The 20986-nt window shown below is 41.8% G+C and overlaps 1 protein-coding gene across 1 annotated transcript in view; it reads left to right on the top strand.

Moving 5' to 3' along the window:
• LOC134879017 (thyrotropin-releasing hormone-degrading ectoenzyme-like) overlaps window positions 1–20431 on the top strand; it is a 120646-nt gene extending 100215 nt beyond the window's left edge. The window contains exons 15-21 of the mRNA XM_063905234.1: window positions 5292–5439; window positions 5558–5661; window positions 6082–6189; window positions 12174–12341; window positions 14613–14753; window positions 14849–14930; window positions 17314–20431. Of these exons, the coding sequence (XP_063761304.1) occupies window positions 5292–5439; window positions 5558–5661; window positions 6082–6189; window positions 12174–12341; window positions 14613–14753; window positions 14849–14930; window positions 17314–17466 (904 nt within the window). The 3' untranslated portion in view covers window positions 17467–20431. The remainder of the gene's footprint in view (window positions 1–5291; window positions 5440–5557; window positions 5662–6081; window positions 6190–12173; window positions 12342–14612; window positions 14754–14848; window positions 14931–17313) is intronic.
• Window positions 20432–20986: the final 555 nt, after the last annotated feature.

The raw sequence follows: 20986 nt of genomic DNA, 5'->3' as shown, positions 1-20986 counted from the left end.
GATGATTCTAGCCGCAGAATCGGAGAGGTGTTTGCTGTGCGTGAAGTTTCTCAGAGTCAGCTGCACATACAGAGCTTTATATCCTGTATGTGAGTTAAGCTAAGACCTATGGATGCTCATGCACACTGTTTACACACACACACACACACACACACACACACACACACACACACACACACACACACACAAGGCTTTGGGATGGAGCTTTGGCTGGGGGTGAGTCGTCCTCCATCCACAGATAAGTGCAACTCGAGGATTAACACGGTAGCCTCGCAGCACAGAGTTCGCCTTTGCATCTCTTTTCTCGTTTCCTACCAACGGATGAGGGCAAATCTGTCATTGCACGGCCAAGGTGGTACATCATGACTATTCATTCAGAAACCGTCTTTGGTGTACAGTTATGGAAGCAGAAGAATAACACCACAGGGGACATGGACTGTGACGATCCTACTGAACACATTTGAGTTTGAGTCTCAAAGTCTGTTTTGATGATATTTTTCTAAGTTGTTTTTCTAAAACTTTCCTCCAATGATTCCTGCAGTGGTTTCTAGGACTGAGAACCTCTTTAGGACTTTCAAATGTTACTTGCATCAGCCTTTTTCAACAGTAAACAGATAAAGGCCCACATCTAAATGGTTTTTCCTCTGAAGAGCAGGAATGTAGACAGAAAAACCTTCTCAGAAACATTTTAAGAAAGAGGGAACAATGTCCACTCCTCTTTGATCCACTCGGGTAGATTTCTGGACATTTTGAGAAGGGGTTAGGGTACAGACCTGTAAGTGGACCTGTTTGCCTTTAGTTTCTGTGCAGGTTTGCAGGGTCGAACAACTACAACCTATAATAGAACTAGTAGTAACATCAGGACGGCGGATGGTCCTTTCTTGAAGCATTTATTGATGGTCAGACGTAATTTCTGCCAGCTAGTTGGTAGAAAACAGACTGTCTGTGTCAACAAGGAAAAGAAATAGACGAAGAAAGATGGAAAGTCAGAGATTTAGGGAACAAAAGGGAGATAATGAAACTTTATTTGCTGATGTTTATTGTCAGTATTGCTCAGAAGCAGAAAATAAATAACCATGAAACTCTGCAGATCATCTTCAGATGCGTTTCAGCCGTTCAGACGTCTAAGTTATGCAGAAGTCCTGATAAAGTTCTTTCAAACGCCATTGTTTTCTAATCCATCTGCTTTGCCTAATCTTAGAAGTTCTGCAAGATTTTGTCAGTGAAGATTTAGGGAGGGATATTTGGTTTAGTTAGACCCACTCTTCTGGTTGTGCAGTTACTCGAGTCCTCCTTAAACATGCATTATGAAGGAAAAGCGAGACACAATGAAACCCACTCAATGGAACTTTCCTTCATGCAAATCAAAGTGTCGGTATCCATGAGAAGCAGGCAATCATCAGTGTCCGTGCAACCCGTGCATTGTGTGTGTGCAGAAAGCAAGAGTGTGTGTTTTAGTGCAGCGCAGGGTGCTGTAAAGATATGTTTCAGTGACTCTGGTTGGTACCTGAAGTGTTAGGATCACATCTGGCTCTGCGAGGTGACCGATGCCTTCAGAGTACTTTAGGAAAAAAGAAATTCAGAAGCAGGCAGAAACTCCGGGATGAATTAGAGAGCGAGAGAAGGAAGAGGTGGAGGAGAGTGTCGTTGCTCATCCTGATGTTCTCAGCCCGAAGCTCTCTGAGCCCTGTAACCAAAATCTACTCTGACACCAACCCCATAACTCAATCCTCCCCCGTCTCTGCTTCCTCCCCCCGTATCTCCCCCGCTCTGCCATCTGTGCTCTGTCATGTTGAATGAGCAACAGCTAGACACGACTGCCATGGCATTCTCTGTTTTCCAGAGTGTGTGTTTGTGTGTGTGGAGCTCGGCGGGAGGTTTCCATCTGTACAGATCTACAGATTAATATTCACACTGACAGCAGAAGAAGCTCTTACCTCAGCCACATCTGTCAGTGTGGGGAGAAACTACAGCACACTGGAGATGAGATGTGCTTCTGAGGTCATCCCTGGGGGGTTTTTGTGGTCCTTTGAGTAGATCAGAGACTTTATAAGGGTAAGGTCACCCACATGACAAGCATTGACCTTTCTTTGAGTTTTATTTGACTGATTAGAAGTCACACACCGTCTCCATATGACTGCATCTGTTTATTAGTGCTGTGATTAATGTGGGAATTCTGAGAAAACGGTCAAAGTGTTTGGAGGGTAAAGTCGGAATTCCAAGAATATAGTCGGAATTCTGAGAAGAAATCGGACTTTCGAGGTTAAAGTCATAATCCCCAGAAAAAAGTCCAAATTCTGAGTAAAAAATATCAGAATTCCTAGAAAAAAAAATCTGAATTCTAAGAAAGGCAAAATTCAAGAAAAAAAAGTTGGAATCCGTAAATTAAGGTCAGAATTCTTATTACCGGTAAATAAAAGCTGAATGAGAGGGGAAAAGTCAAGCTGCAGGAAAAACAATCAGCATTCTGAAACGTGTCTATTATCCATAATCGTTCCTTCCTCCTCTTTATGCAGAGATGGGATTGGCTGGGCTCTGGAGCTACTGTTCTCTTCCACCAATCAGGAGTTAGTTTGGTTGTTCGATAAATCCTGTCCATTTCTCGGCGCTCTGACTTCCTCTTTTGCTCACGTCATAATTCATACAACCACTAGAAGATGCCTTTAACCAGTTTGAGCTCCCCTTCTTTCTCTCAGCTCTTCAACGGATGATGACGACCTACTGATGGCCAGTTTGGAGGAAGAGTACAATAAGGCCATTGTATCTCAAATCTTTGCGCCTGATGACAACTGATGATAGACATTTAACGGGCAGATAATCCTCAACTCTAAGACATTTTGAAGTTTGCCTTTTGTTGAACTGATTGCAGCGATTAAGGGATGTTCCTCAGACCTTATATTCACAACGCTGAGTCGCTTCTGCTGGCCGTTTGAGTGTGTGTGTGTGTGTGTGTGTGTGTGTGTGTGTGTGTGTGTGTGTGTGTGTGTGTGTGTGTGTGTGTGTGTGTGTGTGTGTGTGTGTGTGTGTGTGTGTGTGTGTGTGTGTGTGTGTGTGTGTGTGTGTGTGTGTGTGTGTGTGTGTGTGTGTGTGTGTGTGTGAAGCTGGTTAAGCAGTATTAAATGGCTGTCTTTCTGAGTGTGCGCTTAAACAGTGATAGATCTCTTTCTTTCTTTCTGTGTGTGTGTGTGTGTGTGTGTGTGTGTGTGTGTGTGTGTGTGTGTGTGTGTGTGTGTGTGTGTGTGTGTGTGTGTCCGCAGTCCCTCGTTAGCTCTCCATTGAGCCTTGCTAATGGCTAATGGACAAACAATTAACTGGCCTTTAACGATGTTAACGAGTTAATGAGCTTGTTAAGACGAGAGTGCTGGGAAAGAGACACACACACACACACACACACACACACATACACACACACACACACACACACACACACACACACACTGTAAATGAGGGAAAACTGAAAATCTATGATCTTCTTACTTCTCTGCTTCTCTATGAACAGAGCTAACTTACTCACAGTTTAATGGGTTAGTTTCTTGTAGTTAATTGGTTGTAAATAATTGAAATTGAAGATATTATATAAATATATATAAAATCTAATTTACTGAATTAAAGAACCTTTTTTGACCCTTATTTCGTTCTGCACTGTAACTTTTAAGACTTTGGAGTCTAGGACTCAGAGGGGAGCATTACGGTTTATGAATTCAATTTTGCGCCTGATCCTGATGTTCATACGATCTTTAACCCGTGTGTGTGTGTGTGTGTGTGTGTGGGTCTGTGGGTGTGTGTGTGTGTGTGTGTGTGTGTGTGTGTGTGTGTGTGTGTGTGTGTGTGTGTGTGTGTGTGTGTGTGTGTGTGTGTGTGTGTGTGTGTGTGTGTGGGGGACGTGTGTGTGTGTGTGTGTGTGTGTGTGTGTGTGTGTGTGTGTGTGTGAATAAACTACAGTATCAATAAGACAAACTCGGCCTCTAAATGCCACCTAGTGCATTCATTAACGTTCGCCATGGCGACCTTCAGCCCCTCCCACAGCTCATGAATATTAAGGAGGCAGGAAGTGGAGGGATGACTCAGAGCGGCGGTTTTGGTTTTATTGTTTTTTATTCTGATTATTGGAAGAGGGAGTGATAAGAAAGCGACGGCAGAGGGTTTTTATTATTTCACCCCAACAGGAAGTGACCTTTATGGGAGAGCTGTCAATCAAAGTGAGCGGCGGCCGCGGAGCAGGAGGTTACGTCGCGATATTCTTCCCGGGAAAAAACTGTGATTTTAATTCACAGGTTGAGAGAGAGCGAGTTAATCTGCGGGAGATAAGACTCCTAAACTCCACGCCGTCACATTTCCATAATCCAGCCTCCACACACTCATCTCCATTCCCATCATGCACCTGGCCCCCGGAAACATTACCATAATCCATCCAGTTTTCAGAGGAGAAAAAACGTCCTGTTTACGGGACTCAACACGGAGGCGGAGAGAGGGCTGAGATAGTGGCAGCAGCTCGCTGGTGTGTGCACGAGTCCGTCAGTGTTTTACTTTCCGCTTCACATCCAGCAAGGTCAGCTCTCTCTCTGAAAAGGTGTTTCTACTTTCTTTATTCCTCCATCTGTGAACAGGCCCTGAAAGTCTGCTCGTCATTGATGGGAAACAGCACATAGTCCCTGTTCTGTTTCCCATCACTCTGTACCATCTATAGTATATACAAGACGGGAATCTGTAGGACCACCACAGACCCCCCCCCACACACACACACACACCTCAGACTATAACATCCCTGTTGCACAATAACACCCATGTAGAATTAGAGATGTGTTTTATTTATTTTCATTAGGTCAAGATATTAGTTGTGAGAAGTCAGAATTCCAATTCACATCCCAACCCTGTGGGAGGAGTAACGGTTTTCTGATTCTGAAGAAACTCAAACATGTGAACAGGAAATGTTCCAGGTCTGCACACGTCACCTTTCAGTTCAGATTGTTTGTAGAAGTTTTCTTTGTTTTTAAATAAGCATGTTTTATTGACAAGAAAACAACCTGTTATTGAAATAAGCTGTTTTGTTTTTACAGGAATCAACATGTCTTTGCATCGCTGCGTTTCCTTTAAACGGAATCAACGTGCATGCGTTTGAACAGACGTGTTTTCTTTATTCAGAGTTTACTTTTTACGTAAATAACAAGGGTTTTTTCGAGCTCATTTTTGCATTTCCATTCTGAAACATGTCACACGTTTTCTTTACGAACTAATTAAAGTGTTTACATATTGATATGCTCTCTCTCTCTCTCTCTCTCTCTCTCTCTCAGGGCGGGGTACCTACCTCAGGGCGTTCCCATGCAGCTGATTGGTTACTTACCAGAGGAGCCGTCCTTCCTGCCGTGGCACGCCGCCAGCCGGGCGCTCTACCAGCTGGACAAACTGCTGGACCGCACCGACGAATACAGCCTGTTCAGCGTAAACACCCCGTCAATCAATTACCATGGCAACAGGCCAATTAACTGCCTGCTTGTGTGTTAATTAACCCTTAATGCTGTGTGTGTGTGTGTGTGTGTTGTGTGTGTGGGGGTGACAGGACTACGTGTTGAAGCAGGTTGCGTCACGGTATCATCGCATGGGTTGGCCGACTAACGTTCCCGGCAGCGAAGGCAACGTTCTGCAGGCGTCCTACCAGACTGAGTACGCCACACACACACACACACACACACACACACACACACACACACACACACACACACTCTCCTATGGCTCTAATTGCACTTTAATCACACGGCCACCACTGCAGGGCGGCGGGTCTCAGGTGCACTAATTATGTGGGCGTCTCGAAACACACCCCCTCTCTGAGTTCACGTTGGTGCACAGAGATCTATATCCAACCTGTGTGCATTTAAAGAGACCTTCAATCATCCATCACGGCAGCCCGACGTGTTCCAGCTCATATTCATTCAATTAAATATGGTCTCCCTCACACATATCTACTCCACAGAATAAATTCCAGCTCATGTTGACGTTAAAGCTCGTATTTATGTATTTAAATCAGGTGTTGGCTTTTGCTCCAAGCGTTATTTGCTTCATATAGTTCCTCCTTTTCCTCCACAGGGAGCTACAGAGGGAGCTAATCATGTTAGCATGTAGCTTCGGGAACAAACAGTGCCACCGTCAGGCCGTCGCTTACATCTCCGACTGGATCTCCAGCAACAAGAACAGGTAACACACACACACACACACACACACACACACACACACACACACACACACACACACACACACACACACACACACACACACACACACCACACGTCATCCTATGTCTTTTTCAAAGTTTTGTGTCTTTTTTTGGACAATATAAAATATATATAATAAACGCATTTAGATTTTAGGTAAAAATATGAAATAAAAGATCAAATTAAATAAATAAATTCTAAATAAAATAAGTTTAAGAAACCTTTTTCACCCTCTGTCTGAAACCAGAGCGCAGTCTGCTCTGATTGGTTAAGCTGGCCGGCTCTGTTGTGATTTGTCAACGGCTTAGAATTGTCCCGTTCCATAGTGATGTCACCATGTGCTTCAACTTTGAGATTCTAGCCTCTGCAGACCATTTACATGCACAGAACACCCCCCCCCCCCCCAAAGCAGAATAGGACACCTTTGAATAATCAAGACCGACTTCAATGAGTTAAGACTGAACTAGTTGAGAGTATTCTGAAAGCTGCATCTCCAAACCTGTATTCCTCCCCTGTGAGTTGAATAATTGAAGTTATTTTGTACAAAAAGTTGTTCTAAGTTAAATATTTTATTCCTTATGTTTTTAAATCTGAGTGCAGAAGCATGTTTTTGTCCCGGTGTTCCCATGGGACCCACTTTTAATTAACCTGAGCGAGTAAACGAGACGAGGAGGAGCCCGTTTCCTCTTTAATAAATGTGTGTTATTTTCCTCCTCTCTCCCGACGGGTCTCTAACGAGATGAGCAGGATTAGATTTCAGAGCGCAGATTAAACAGAGACAGATGCTGCTGCTGTGTTCAGGGCAGCGGGAGCTGGGTGAGGAATTAGAAATCTCTAAATTAAACAGAAACGCTTCAGACGCCAGAAACACTGAGTCTCTGAGAAGGAGCCCAGATTCATGTTCATTCATTTTTAAGATTATTATATAATACTTTTATAATATACTTTGTTTCATTTTACTTAATTTCACACTTTATTCCCACCTTTATATCTTTATTATAGTTATTGAATTATTAATATATTGCACAATTTTACGTTTTTAAAGGTATTTTTTCTGTTTAGTTTGATTTTAGCTTTTAATTAATATTTCTTTTTGACTTATTTATTGCAATTTCTTTCTTAAATTCTTATTTTAATATAATATATGTATTTGTATTTTATCTTTAATTGGATAAGTTTACTTAACTTTATGTTTATATTTTTTATTCTATTTTATTTTATTATTTATTGGACTTTTTCTAACTTTATATGTTTACATAATTATTTTACTCTTTATTATATTTTGTTTCACATTTTAACATAACTTCTTATTTTATTGTATGTTTTTAATTTTGTTCTCATATTTCTACTATATTTTTAACATCTTTACTTCAAACAAAACATTTATATTTAATGGTTTTATTCTAATTTCCACTGGGGATGAATTCAGTATTCAGATTCTTACTTTAATGTTCACTCTAAATATTTCCCTCCTTTATGCTCGTGCTTTGACGACCATATGGCAGCGATTTCCCTCCTCACTTAAACACAAGTGTGGTCTTTAAAATTTGAGCAGCAATTTGGAAACGCTCCAGTTTCAGCGGCAGATGAATCTACATTCATGAAGATCATTACTCCGGGAGATTTCCTTTAATATTCAACGCTCTTTTCGGACATTTTTCATCATATATGGACGAGGATTTTTTTTAGTAGTATTATTGGAAGAAGTTTCCAGATGTTGTTAAAGTAGAAGTAGCCAACACCTACTTGTTAGAATTAAATACAATAAACAAAAAGATATAATAAGCCTTTTTTTCTCTGGTATTTTTGTGTCTTTCTTTGTTGTTTTGTGTTTTTTCCAAAGGTTTTTGTCTCTTTCTGGTCATTTTTCATCTATTGTTGATCATTCTGTGTCTCTGTTTGGTCAAAATAAAGTAAAATATATATTGAAAGCATTTATAATTAGAGGAAAATATGCAATAAGAAGATCAAATAAAATGTATAAATTCTAATCTAAATAAAATAAGTTTAAGAAACTATTTTCACCCTCTGTCTGAAACCAGAGCCCCGTCTGCTCTGATTGGTTAGCTGGACGTCTCTGTTGTGATAGGTCAACCTGCTTAGAGATGTCCCGCCCCCTAATGCCAATCAGGTACAATGTGTTGGAGAGCTAACCAATAGGAGCGCGAGTGTTCATAAAGTGATGTCCCCGTGTTCAGGAACTTTGGGATTTTAGCCTTTGCACACCATTTACATGCACTAAAACCCACGCTACAGGAGAAGGGAAACCCCAAACATCAGAATAAGACCTGTGTATCGGAGAGGTAACCCCGTGATATGAAGGAGTGAAACGCCGCCCTGCGTCGCACCTGCAGGAATATCACTCCGGGTAAATTTCCATACGGAACAAAGAGAGTAATGACTGCAGAACTCGGATAATATTTAACATCCCAGAGGAATATGAATCACTGGGCTTTTAGTGAGCCGAACACATGGAGAATAAAGAGAGAGGGGTTTTAAACTATCTCAGCGGCTGCAGCCATTCAGAGATTAACCTGGTGGGGGGTTCAGCGGAGACAATAGACCCGTTCAACTTCCTGTTTCACTTGTGTCTGAGCTTTGTGCTCCAGGTTTATTAAACACATCTACTAATGTGATGTATTTAATATTCATTCAGCACTTTCTGCTCTCTACCACCACTTTTAAATTCAGGTATATTGCAAATAATATAATCAATAAATGAAACTTTATAAATATTGAATAAATGATTGATAAATGTAACTATTTATTTATTAGTAATTTATATTTTAAAACATTTTAACTTTATGTTTGTATTTATTTTTAGTGATTCAGATTTACCCATTTCATTTACATCTATTATTAATATTGAATTATTAATTAAATCAGTTTGTATTTTATTCCTCTTTTACATTCACTTGTTCACAATTCTATTCCTTCTGAAATTATTTTGTATATATATAGTATTTAAAAAAGTCTAATTTTAGCTTTATCTTTACGCCCCTCTGTCGTACTCCAGTGTTTTATCGCTCAGACAGATGGTGGTGCGTTCTGTCAGGGCGGGAGTTTGATGCAGATGAAAAATGGAGTGGGAGGCAGAGATATTTCAGGAGAAAGATAGAGCTGTAGGACATAAAACACTTCACAGACTGTTAAACAGACACAAACACACTCACACACACACACACACACACACACACACACGCACACACACACTCACACACACACACACACACACACACACACACACACACACACACACACACACACACACACACACACACACACACACACACACACACACACTCACAGTGTTAGTTAATGGGAACAAAGCCATCTGGAGATTCTTTGTTTCTCTTCAGGGTAAAAAAAAGTCTTTAAATGGTATTTTAAATAGAAATAGCATTGGTTATAAGATAGGAATACAAGCAGTACTAGGGGTAGTAACAGTACTAGGGGTAGTAACAGTACTAGGGGTAGTAACAGCACTAGGGGTAGTAACAGCACTAGGGGTAGTAACAGTACTAGGGGTAGTAACAGTACTAGGGGTAGTAACAGTACTAGGGGTAGTAACAGCACTAGGGGTAGTAACAGCACTAGGGTAGTAACAGTACTAGGCGTAGTAACAGCACTAGGGGTAGTAACAGTACTAGGGGTAGTAACAGCACTAGGGGTAGTAACAGCACTAGGGGTAGTAACAGTACTAGGGGTATTAACAGTACTAGGGGTAGTAACAGTACTAGGGGTAGTAACAGTACTAGGGGTATTAACAGTACTAGGGGTAGTAACAGTACTAGGGGTAGTAACAGTACTAGGGGTAGTAACAGTACTAGGGGTAGTAACAGTACTAGGGGTATTAACAGTACTAGGGGTAGTAACAGTACTAGGGGTATTAACAGTACTAGGGGTATTAACAGTACTAGGGGTATTAACAGTACTAGGGGTATTAACAGTACTAGGGGTAGTAACAGTACTAGGGGTAGTAACAGTACTAGGGGTAGTAACAGTACTAGGGGTATTAACAGTACTAGGGGTAGTAACAGTACTAGGGGTATTAACAGTACTAGGGGTATTAACAGTACTAGGGGTAGTAACAGTACTAGGGGTATTAACAGTACTAGGGGTAGTAACAGTACTAGGGGTAGTAACAGCACTAGGGGTAGTAACAGTACTAGGGGTAGTAACAGTACTAGGGGTATTACTAGTGTTGGTAGTACTTAATATTTGACACTTGGGAGAAGTTTATAGGTGGTGTTATCTCATTAAACACACACATATTCATAACACACACACTTAAGTGTTCGGCAGATGTCGTCCAAGAAGGACTTTAACACCACTGTGTGTGTGTGTGTGTGTGTGTGTGTGTGTGTGTGTGTGTGTGTGTGTGTGTGTGTGTGTGTGTGTGTGTGTGTGTGTGTGTGTGTGTGTGTGTGTGTGTGTGTGTGTGTGTGTGTGTGTGTGTGTGTGTGTGTGTGTGTGTGTGTGTTGAAGCTTGCTCTTAAGTGGAGCATCTCTAAAATGATTTCCCAGGCTGGTGAATGATGTAATTGTCCCTGCATCACTCACTCTGCAGTCACTCAGAATACACACACACTCACTCTGCTTCTACACACACACTTTGCTTACACACACACACACACACACACACACACACACACACACACACACACACACACACACACACACACAGTGTTCAGGTTATCATTTGTTGCTGCCAGCTGAGCTCACTGTATTGTGATGAAAGTTTTTAGCTGTGCTTTACTGACAATTTAGGTCAAGTACACACACACACACACACACAAACACATACACACACACACACACACACACACAAACACGTACACACACACACATACACACACACACACACAACAAACACGTACACACACACACATACACACACACACAACACATACACACACACACACACAAACACGTACACACACACATACACACACACACACACACACACACACACACACACACACACACACACACAATGACATTATAGGGATATTATAGTGTGAGGATCATGTATGTTCACCTCTTTTTTTTACTGATGATTCAGGCCAGTAACCAGCTGGGGCATTGTTTGTGTGTGTGTGCAATACTTACCTGCAGTAACTAAAGTCATCAGTGTAAAATACACCTGATTTTATTATTGATTTATAAGAAAAATATCTATTTCTAGTTTCTGTTCAAGTAAGAAATATGTGTCATAATCGAAAGGATCAGATCTGCTCTTTGTCCCTCCAATTTACTACCTTAATCTAATCCCCCAAATCTAGGACCAGTCGACCCTGAAGTTAAGGGCCAAAATCTTGGCCAAATATCCAGAAATACACATTTGTCGCAGTTTGACTTTAAATTGGCAAATGTCAAGGAAGCAGACGGTATACAACATTTTGGTTGCCTTCTAAATGAGAACTTTGATCAGTCATTTTGATATATTGACGAAGTGGGTAAAAGCAAATAGAAAAACTGCAATTTCACCAAGAAAGATATATCATTATAGAGTAATATATAGCCTTTAAAACCAAGAAACAATACTAAAGGTATAACCATATCCAGAATTCACATCACGATGTTGATATAATGCACATATTCTGCCAAGCCCATACGTCCACATGTCAGTTGGTGCCACTGGGATGTATTGGAGTCCCAGTGGGTCTAAGAGTGTCTTCAGTTGTGTCTTTTTCTCAGTAACCCAGAGGTGAAGTGAGGGGAGTTTTAATGAAGCTCCCTAATGGAATCAGAATGACTAATTTAGCATCCAGTGAGAGTCCTGCTTAATCCTGAGGACGTGTCTTATCTGGGTTTTTACTTCATTACCTTTTCTGGTCCACCCTAACTCTCACTTCCTGTCTCAGAAACATCATCAGACACTCATTGCTTCTCTTAAATGGGATGTGTAGTTCATTTATTGGGCGGATTTTTTGTTAATTGTGTCCTTGTTGTGTATCTTTGCAGGATTCCTCCGAACATCAGGGACATTGTGTACTGCACCGGGGTCAGCCTGATGGACGAGGACGTCTGGGAGTTTATCTGGATGAAGTTCCACTCGACCAGCGCCGTTTCAGAGAAGAAGATCCTCCTGGAGGCTCTGACCTGCTCCGACAACACCTTCCTGCTCAACAGGTACCAATAATTAAGTCCATCAGGGTCACATGACTTCACGTCACCACCGCTAAGCTAAAGGCGACTAATGTTGGGCTATAAAGGAACTACAGCACGGTCACATGACTTCACTTCTCCACCGCTAAGCTAAAAGAGGCTAATGTTGGGCTATAAAGGAACTACAGCACGGTCACATGACTTCACATCACCACCGCTAAGCTAAAGGCGGCTAACGTTGGGCTATAAAGGAACTACAGCACGGTCACATGACTTCACATCACCACCGCTAAGCTAAAGGCGGCTAACGTTGGGCTATAAAGGAACTACAGCGCGGTCACATGACTTCACATCACCACCGCTAAGCTAAAGGCGGCTAATGTTGGGCTATAAAGGAACTACAGCACGGTCACATGACTTCACATCACCACCGCTAAGCTAAAGGCGGCTAATGTTGGGCTATAAAGGAACTACAGCACGGTCACATGACTTCACATCACCACCGCTAAGCTAAAGGCGGCTAACGTTGGGCTATAAAGGAACTACAGCACGGTCACATGACTTCACATCACCACCGCTAAGCTAAAGGAGGCTAACGTTGGGCTATAAAGGAACTACAGCACGGTCACATGACTTCAGGTCACCACCGCTAAGCTAAAGGCTGCTAATGTTGGGCTATAAACGACAGTATACTCATACTTTAAACTGCTTTTTGTTATTATCTTTGTGTGTTTGACAGCCATGTTTTTATCTGGAGCTAACTTTTAAAAGAAATAGCAACGATGCCTTACAAACTGTATAGTGAGACGGATCGATGTGTGTGTGTCAGGTATGGATTTTCAGTCAAGGTAAACTGTTGCAATCAGAGAGGTAGCACTGCATGTTCAGATAGCAGCTATTGCACACACACACACACACACACACACACACACAGAAGAGAAACACACTGATTGGTCACACAGGAAATGGTTTCAGCACCGAGGGATTGTGGGAAGAGAGACAGAAAATTGATTTGGTGGTTTAATGAAAAGACAGCAGCTACAAAACAACCACACACACACACACACACACACACACACACACACACACACACACACACACACACACACACACACACACACACACACACACACACACACACACACACACACAGAGTGATGACAGACAAATGGAAACAGAAGGTAAAGGAAGGTGAACTGAACACACTCCTGCCTGAGAGAACATCACTGTGTCCGGCTCAGTCTCACATCTTTAAAGACAAACACTTTAGAAACTTGGATTCAGGTTTTCACACGTCCACCAAACTGGTGTTCTGGATGAATTACCAGCAGGAGGCTAAAATTAACACTTTGAAATACTTAAGATAAGCCCTGCATCTGGGACAGGTTTGCCAATCGAGCCCAGAGTGCCAGATCTCGGCTTTATACCCATAACATACTCATCTAGTATCAGATCTTATTCATAAATCTGTCAGAATTTGACTCTAAATTGGCAAAAATCCAGGAAACAAGTAAAACTGTTATTAGTTAGGTATTTTATGGGGTGGGTGATACAAGGAATGTCATGTACCTTGATATTTTAGAGCTAAACCAACCATTGTTGCTTTTATAATGAACATTTTGATAAATAATCGTTAGTAATGGCGTTATATTGAACATAATGGGTATAAGGTTGGCAACAATGGCAATAAATTGCAATCAAACCAAGATTTAAGCCTTTAAAACCAGGGAGAACCACAAGGTAAAGTGTTCTGCAATCAGAGAGGCAGTACTGCCTGTTCAGACAGGTTTCTGTAAATCCCCTCAATCCCTCACACACACACTGGGAGTAGCTCAGGTGTGTGTTGTGTCTCCGTCTCAGAGCAGTGATTTTGGGTTACACCCTCAGGCAACAACAAAACACAAACTACAAAATGTCAATTTCCACCTGGGTCGCTCCGTGTCGAATCAGAAAGAGGTTTCTGTTTCCTCCGTTGCCACTGGCCCCATAAAAAAAATACCATTAGGTTGGGAGGCCATTTTTTAAGGTACACTTAACTCCTAGAGCTATGAAATGTATTAAAAGGCACCGAGACGAAGGTGTACAACTGATCTAAACGATTGGAAGTAGATTTCGAGGGTTCGATCAGAGCCCCTGAAGTCAACCTGGGCGAGATACTTAACCCTGAGTTGCTCCTGATGGCCAGCGGCTTGAGGATGTGTGGATGCAGGCTTCCCTGAGCAGTATGAATGGCAGCCTCTGAGGGATTTTAGAGCCCTTCTCATTGAGCTTGTTTGTGTCTGTTTATCTTTCCAGGTTACTGAACCTCTCTCTGAGCTCTGACCTGGTCCCGGAGCAGGACGTGATCGACGTCATCATCCACGTGGGCAGAAACCCGCAGGGTCGAAACCTCGCCTGGAAGTATTTCAGGGAAAAGTGGGACATCCTCAACGCACGGTGGGTGGATCCCTAACATATTTGTACCATAGAGAATCAAAGTACTTGTAAGACTTTGTGAGTATCAACTGTCTTTTCTGGGTGTCTCTGTTCAGCTATGGTGAAGCGTTGTTCATGAACTCGAAGCTCATCGGCGGAGTCACAGAGTTCCTGAACACGGAGAAAGAATTCAATGAGGTAAATCCACACACACACACACACACACACACACACACATCATATTGAGGTCTGATTTCCCCTTGGATTCGACCAATTTGCACCACTCAGTCTCAATTTAACATAAATGAGGTTTAATTTAGAGACACAGACCTTGACCAAATCCGGATGCTCTTTCTCGCAATGTTTACGAAAGTTTCCAGCATTGTGTTTCAGATCTGCTCCAGAATTTAATCAGTTTGCCTTTTCTTATGCTTCACCCTTCCACCAAGTTTAATGAAAATCAAACCAGGTGTTCTTCCGTAATCCTGCCGACAAATAGAAAAACCGAACCGTCAAACAACCCTAACCCTAACCCTTCTTGTCAGAGATAACATGGAAATGTCCTTCAGAGTGCAATCACATGTATTGTCCTCATCAAACTACACTCAATATAAAGCAAAAAATAGCACATTGGCATGAGTGTTCAGACCCTCAGGATCCTCCCCATTGCTATAATCGTCTTTGAGATGTTGCCAGATTGATTTTGAGTCAACCTGTTATGAAACTCACTGATTGAATGTGGCTTTAGACGGTGTTAGAATGTCTTACTGCTGAAAGAAGCAAGCCTTCTCAAAGAAAGGATTGTGTCAAGGCAACAAAAAACATTTCTGCTGCATTCAAGGTCGCCAAGAACACAGTGTCCTGGAGTGATTCGGAGAACGGAGAATACTGAGCAATGGAGGGAGGGGAGGTGAACAACAAGTCCGTATCAATAGATGGTCTGTAAATACGGAGCCTACTGGCCCTCAGCACGGTGGCTTTTAGAGAAAGACAGAAACAAATGATCAGAAAAGTCCAAATCTGAAGAGAAGAGAATGAAGCAGTTCATATATAACATCCATGCCACATACAGTATCTGTGACGAAGTGGTGTCTTGCGTCTCCCAAGACACTTCAATCAAATGGAAAGAGTAGTACCACGAATACAGGGAAGCGTTCCCGATGAACACAAAGGGTTGAGAAGCTGTAGAGAGCTTTATTTCATTTCTTTTTTGTATTGAAAACCATTTTGTGATTTGTAGCTCTCCTGTTGGTATGGTAACAACAAGCAGCCTCAGCGTGGGCCTTGATTTTGATTGTGTGTTGTGCTTTTGTGTGTGGGTGTGTGTCCTGAACAGAATCAGCATCAATTAGATTGTGATCCCTGAATACAAAAACTGCCCGAGATGAAATGAATGGTGTATCTTTTTCTTTACTTCACTTCTCCTGAAATATGAAAGGTAAAGATCTGCTGCAAAACAAATTTGACAAATGGTTGAGTCACTGAGAGGGAGAGAGAGGAGGAACTGAAATTGTATTATCCAGGAGAAGATGGCAGGAGGAAGGAATGGATAAAGGAGTGGCACTGATGAAGAGCAGAGCAGTACAGCGCTAACGATATGAACCGTGTTTAAAGTGAGTATATAAGGGATGGATTTCCTCCTGCGCTCCAGTGAATCTGTCAAACTCTGGGAAAGTTTCCTCTTCACTCCTTTAACTTCACATTAATTCTCTTCCTTAAACAGCTCAAAGTTCCTCCTACGACAAAATCCCATCGCTCTGATACCTAAAACTTTCCCTTCAATTAGCGTCCTTTAAACAAGTTTCGCTTTGATACGTCGACTTTCTTTCCGCCTCTCATTATAAACCTTTAAATCAAAGTTCCTCTTTAGAGTTAAACCTCCCCTTTAAAGGACAGCTTGGCTTTAATAGCTCGCCATTTTCCTACTGGAGTTATTCTGTTTGATTGCCATTTAAAAAAGTGAATCAAACATCAAGAAACTATTAGTTTTAGAGCTAGAATAAGATTTAATATACAACCCAAAGTATAGCAAAGAAAAAGGGATTGGTCTTTGCCCATCGATGGTAATGGGTTTAAAGGCTTAACACCCATTAGCTTTGATGGCCAATGCCATGAAGAACAGGCCAGTTGTGAAGCTAAAAACATGGGACCATATCTGCTGTTTTTACCCACCGATTGAACCAGATTTTAAAAGTAAATTCATTAAAGCTGAAGCTAACATCTGTACCTTCAAACCACCGTGTCATAGACTCTTAAAGTCAATGATTGCGTCACAAAATGAACCGCTCATAGTTTAAATTCTTCCCAGTTTGTTTTTGTGAATTTTGAAGGTCTTTGGGCGACCTCGAGGATAGAGCTACATTTTTTAGAGACAGAAATGCAGACTTTTAATTCCTAATTCATCAGTTTGTTGTCGGTTGACTCAAACACTTTCATATTGCAGGTTGTAGTGACTTTGTGAGCCTCTTGGTAGCGGCACTACTGGTATTCTAATAACTTTCTGTCATCTCCTTTTCCTTCCTTCCCTCCATTATTCCCCTCTCGACCTCTCCTCTCGTTTCCTTGTCCGCTCTCTCCTCAGTTAAAGGAGTTCATCCAGGCCAATAACCTGGGGGCGGGGCCTGCGATGCCGCGGGCCCTGGAGATCGTGGAGGGAAACGTCCGCTGGCACCGCCTCCACCGGCGGAATTTCTTCCAGTGGCTTCGCAAACCTCCGAACTCTTCCCTCGGCTAACGCTTCACCGGCTAGCTAGAGTGAAGCGACTGCTAACTCACTGTTAGCGCACTGCTAGCTTACAGACGCAGTCAGATAGAAATACTGGACGAAGAGAGACGTCGACTTGACTGGCTGTCCAGCTGGATTTGTTTTAAAGAAAAACGTTTTATTTCTGATGGATGATTTGATTTTTCAAAAGCTGCTAGCTAGTTAGCAATCACTGGTTCAGTTATTGCTAGCTGGCAATAAGCCTTCAAACCCCCCGAGACTTAAGTGGAACACAGAGAGAGGAATCTGCTGTCAGACTAACGACTATAAGTCCTGAATTTACAGTTTAACAAACTTCTAATATTACAAATCAAACATTGTATAGTAGCCTAGACTGAAATAACAACCTGTTGTAAAGACCCACACTTAACACATTTTGACTTCCAACCCCTAAATCGCCAATTCATAACAGATATGATGAGAAAACTGGCCAAACTGGATACCAGTAGTTGATCACAATGGTTGGTACTGTTGCCGATTGACTTAAAAACCAATTCATTTTGACATACATGAAGGTTAGAAGTATGAAATGATGTTCCTTCAGCTGAAACCGATGTTGATATTGTCCTGAAATCCACCCAAATGCACGCGGGACAACGCTATTTTCTTTAAGTAACGAGCTCATCTCGATCATATCCGTTTAGTGCATTTTGATTGGCTCACTTAAGATGAGGCTTGTGTTTAATTCTGCTAAATTTGGCTCTAATCCAGATTCATCACCAACCAGAGACCCGAACGGTAGGAATCCGACCTTCCTGTGTGAGCCGCGTTAAACGGACTGACATTAAAAGGCAGATTAAGCAGCCGTCAGCTGCATGTCGATCACTGAACAAAGATCTAATTAGCGCAACATGGACTCTGTGTCCTCTGATCACAGCACTCAGTGGACTCATTTAGGCTCATTAACTCCCCTGCAGACTGCTTTAATTTAAAGAGCAGATTTGGGTTTTTTCAGCATCAAAAACTCCCAACAGTTTGAAAAATATCAGCAGGTTTGGTTAGCTTTGTTTTCACCCTGCTTTATAAAATGTACTTTGAATATAGAAGCTCACAGAGAGCGCTGCAGCGGTGATGGTGTGCAATTAAAAAAAAGCTTAAATTGACAATTAGTTATCAAGGGTAAACAGCCAAATGAAAAATGAACCTGACAATAATTAGACATTTTGTCTAAGAAACTTTTACGGTCAAAAAACGGACAGATGTTTTGGTTTCCAGTTTATTTTCTGCTTTGTGTCAGAAATGGCTTTTCCTTTGAAGTTGTACATTTGTTGTCCACTGCTGCTGAAATTCAAAGCCCTGAATTCTGTAACATTTTGGACACTAAAGTCCCGATTTCATGGCAAGTAGATATTTTACATTTGCAATTCAGACAAATGGAAGTAAGTTGAAGGCAGTAAAACCCAATGAGGGAAGTTTAAAAAGTTTGCCCAAACCTGTCAGCCAAAGAACGTGTTCATTATTTAGTGTAAAACCTGACAGGAACTCTTAAGAGAGACTAATTGGATTTTTAAAAAAGCAGAGGATCCGACTGTGGACAACCGAGGGATGTCGGGGGTTTTTAAAACTGACTGCAACTTTTGGAGCTGACCAGATAGAAGCTCAGCAGATCTCTGTGGTTCCACTAAGCACAAAACCATACTGGGACAAAGCACAAACTCAAGTCCTAACCAGTCAACGGTTAGCTTTCAATCAAGCCTTTCTTTTTGTTGTCTCCAGACGGACAAAGACATTAGTGGAGGAGGGTTAAAGTGGGGGGAGGACCAGACAGTTGAGATCTGGTTTGAGTTGAGTGTCTTGTTATGCAGATGATGTGATGTTTTACATGACAGATTCAAGCCGATCCTCAGTGGACTTTACGACTTGTGTGACCGAACGGATTCTGAAGAGCAATGGATTTTGTCTTATTGAGGGATTGATGTTTGAAATGCAAAGCCTGACGAACCTTTCGATGCTTTGAGTTCTCGCTCTGACGGAGACTTCAACGGACAATACTACGATAGGAAGAATACTACGGCTTCTTTGGCGAGTCGGTGCGATAGATGGCGCAACAACTCTTAAAGTTTCTTAAAGGTTTTACGGACTTCATGACTGATAACTCCACAATTGGACGGGATAACGTTGACGTGGAGTGCTAAAGGTGCAATGCAAAGTTTGACGGATGGTACAGTACTATGGATTCTGCAGTGTGAAAACGATGGATTTTCCAGAGTTTGGATACCTTCCTTACCTTTTACATTTGAGGATTCTAACGTTGGACTTGAACTGTGGATTCTTGGAAGCAATGAGCAAAAAAATGCGACCTTTCGGGGTCCAACTCCCAAAGTCCTGACACATCTTCGCAGAGTTTTTTGAGGAAAAGGAATTGAAATGAATGAAAGGTATCGTGCGTTGAACCTCCGTCCCGTTGAACCGACTTTTGAAGTGATTCCTCGTCTCTTAGACCGGCTTTGGTGTTAATAATTGAGCCATATATGAATTAATGGGCCTGCCTGCTTCTATACACTGTGTGTCCAGTGGTGTGTGTGTGTGTGTGATGAAGATGAAGATGCAGTGCTGGCGGTAATGACTGCTGATGATAATTAAACTGATTGTGATTTCGATCAGGACGATTGGGGATCTAACGATGACGGTCGGAAGGGTGATTGTTGATGTGAAAAAGCTGATTAGTATTTTGATTATTATGCTAAGTATTTTGTGCATTTTAAGCCTTTTTATTCCTCAGGGAACTCAAAGGGTTTACAGACATAAAGCACACATGTACAATAAACACTGTTAAAGAATATGATATAAACAAATGTGGTTTGAAGATGTTGGGCGAGATGATGAGGACCAAAATGTGACGGGAACAGGAAGTTGCAGAGACCAGTTTAATTCTACTTCCTGTTTGCACTGCTGTGGTTTCCTGTGTTTTCTGATTGAAGGATATTAAAATGGTATATACCGTGTGTGTGTGTGTGTGTGTGATCCAGTCTGTCTCAATCAGTCCTCAAATAAGGGAAAAGTCAAATGGAGTGGATTCCTACCTTTGAAATACAACTGTGAACCTTTAATTTTAATTATCAATCCTTAAGGTTTCAAGTCATCGCTAACACTCACCTGTTCACCGTGGCCTTTGACCCCTAACCCCTCACATCCCCCCTGCTTCCCCTCTCACTGCCATTTATTCACTTTGCTTTATTATTTGACATACAGTGTCTTGTCTGTCCTCACCTCATGTAAAGCTGCCTTGGGTCCGTTGAAAGGCAGCTTAATAAATGAAATCTATTATTTATTGTTGTAGAAGTGCAAAGATGGCATCAAACAGACCCTTCCCTTTAGTGTTAGCGTGGGTGTTGTAGATGACTCTGTGGTCTTTCCATACTCAATAATCCCAGTTGTCATCCTCTAATGTCCTCCCGTTCTCTTGTTATCTTCCTCTCTCTCTCTCCACCTGTATATGCAGGTCTTTGTCTCAGTTATGAACTCGGCATTTTCCCCGAGACAAAACGAC

This window comes from Eleginops maclovinus, chromosome 17, assembly GCF_036324505.1.
Source record: "Eleginops maclovinus isolate JMC-PN-2008 ecotype Puerto Natales chromosome 17, JC_Emac_rtc_rv5, whole genome shotgun sequence".
NCBI lineage: Eukaryota > Metazoa > Chordata > Actinopteri > Perciformes > Eleginopidae > Eleginops > Eleginops maclovinus.
The sequence above is the reverse complement of the archived record's forward strand: the minus strand, read 5'-3'. Positions and strand labels throughout refer to the sequence as shown.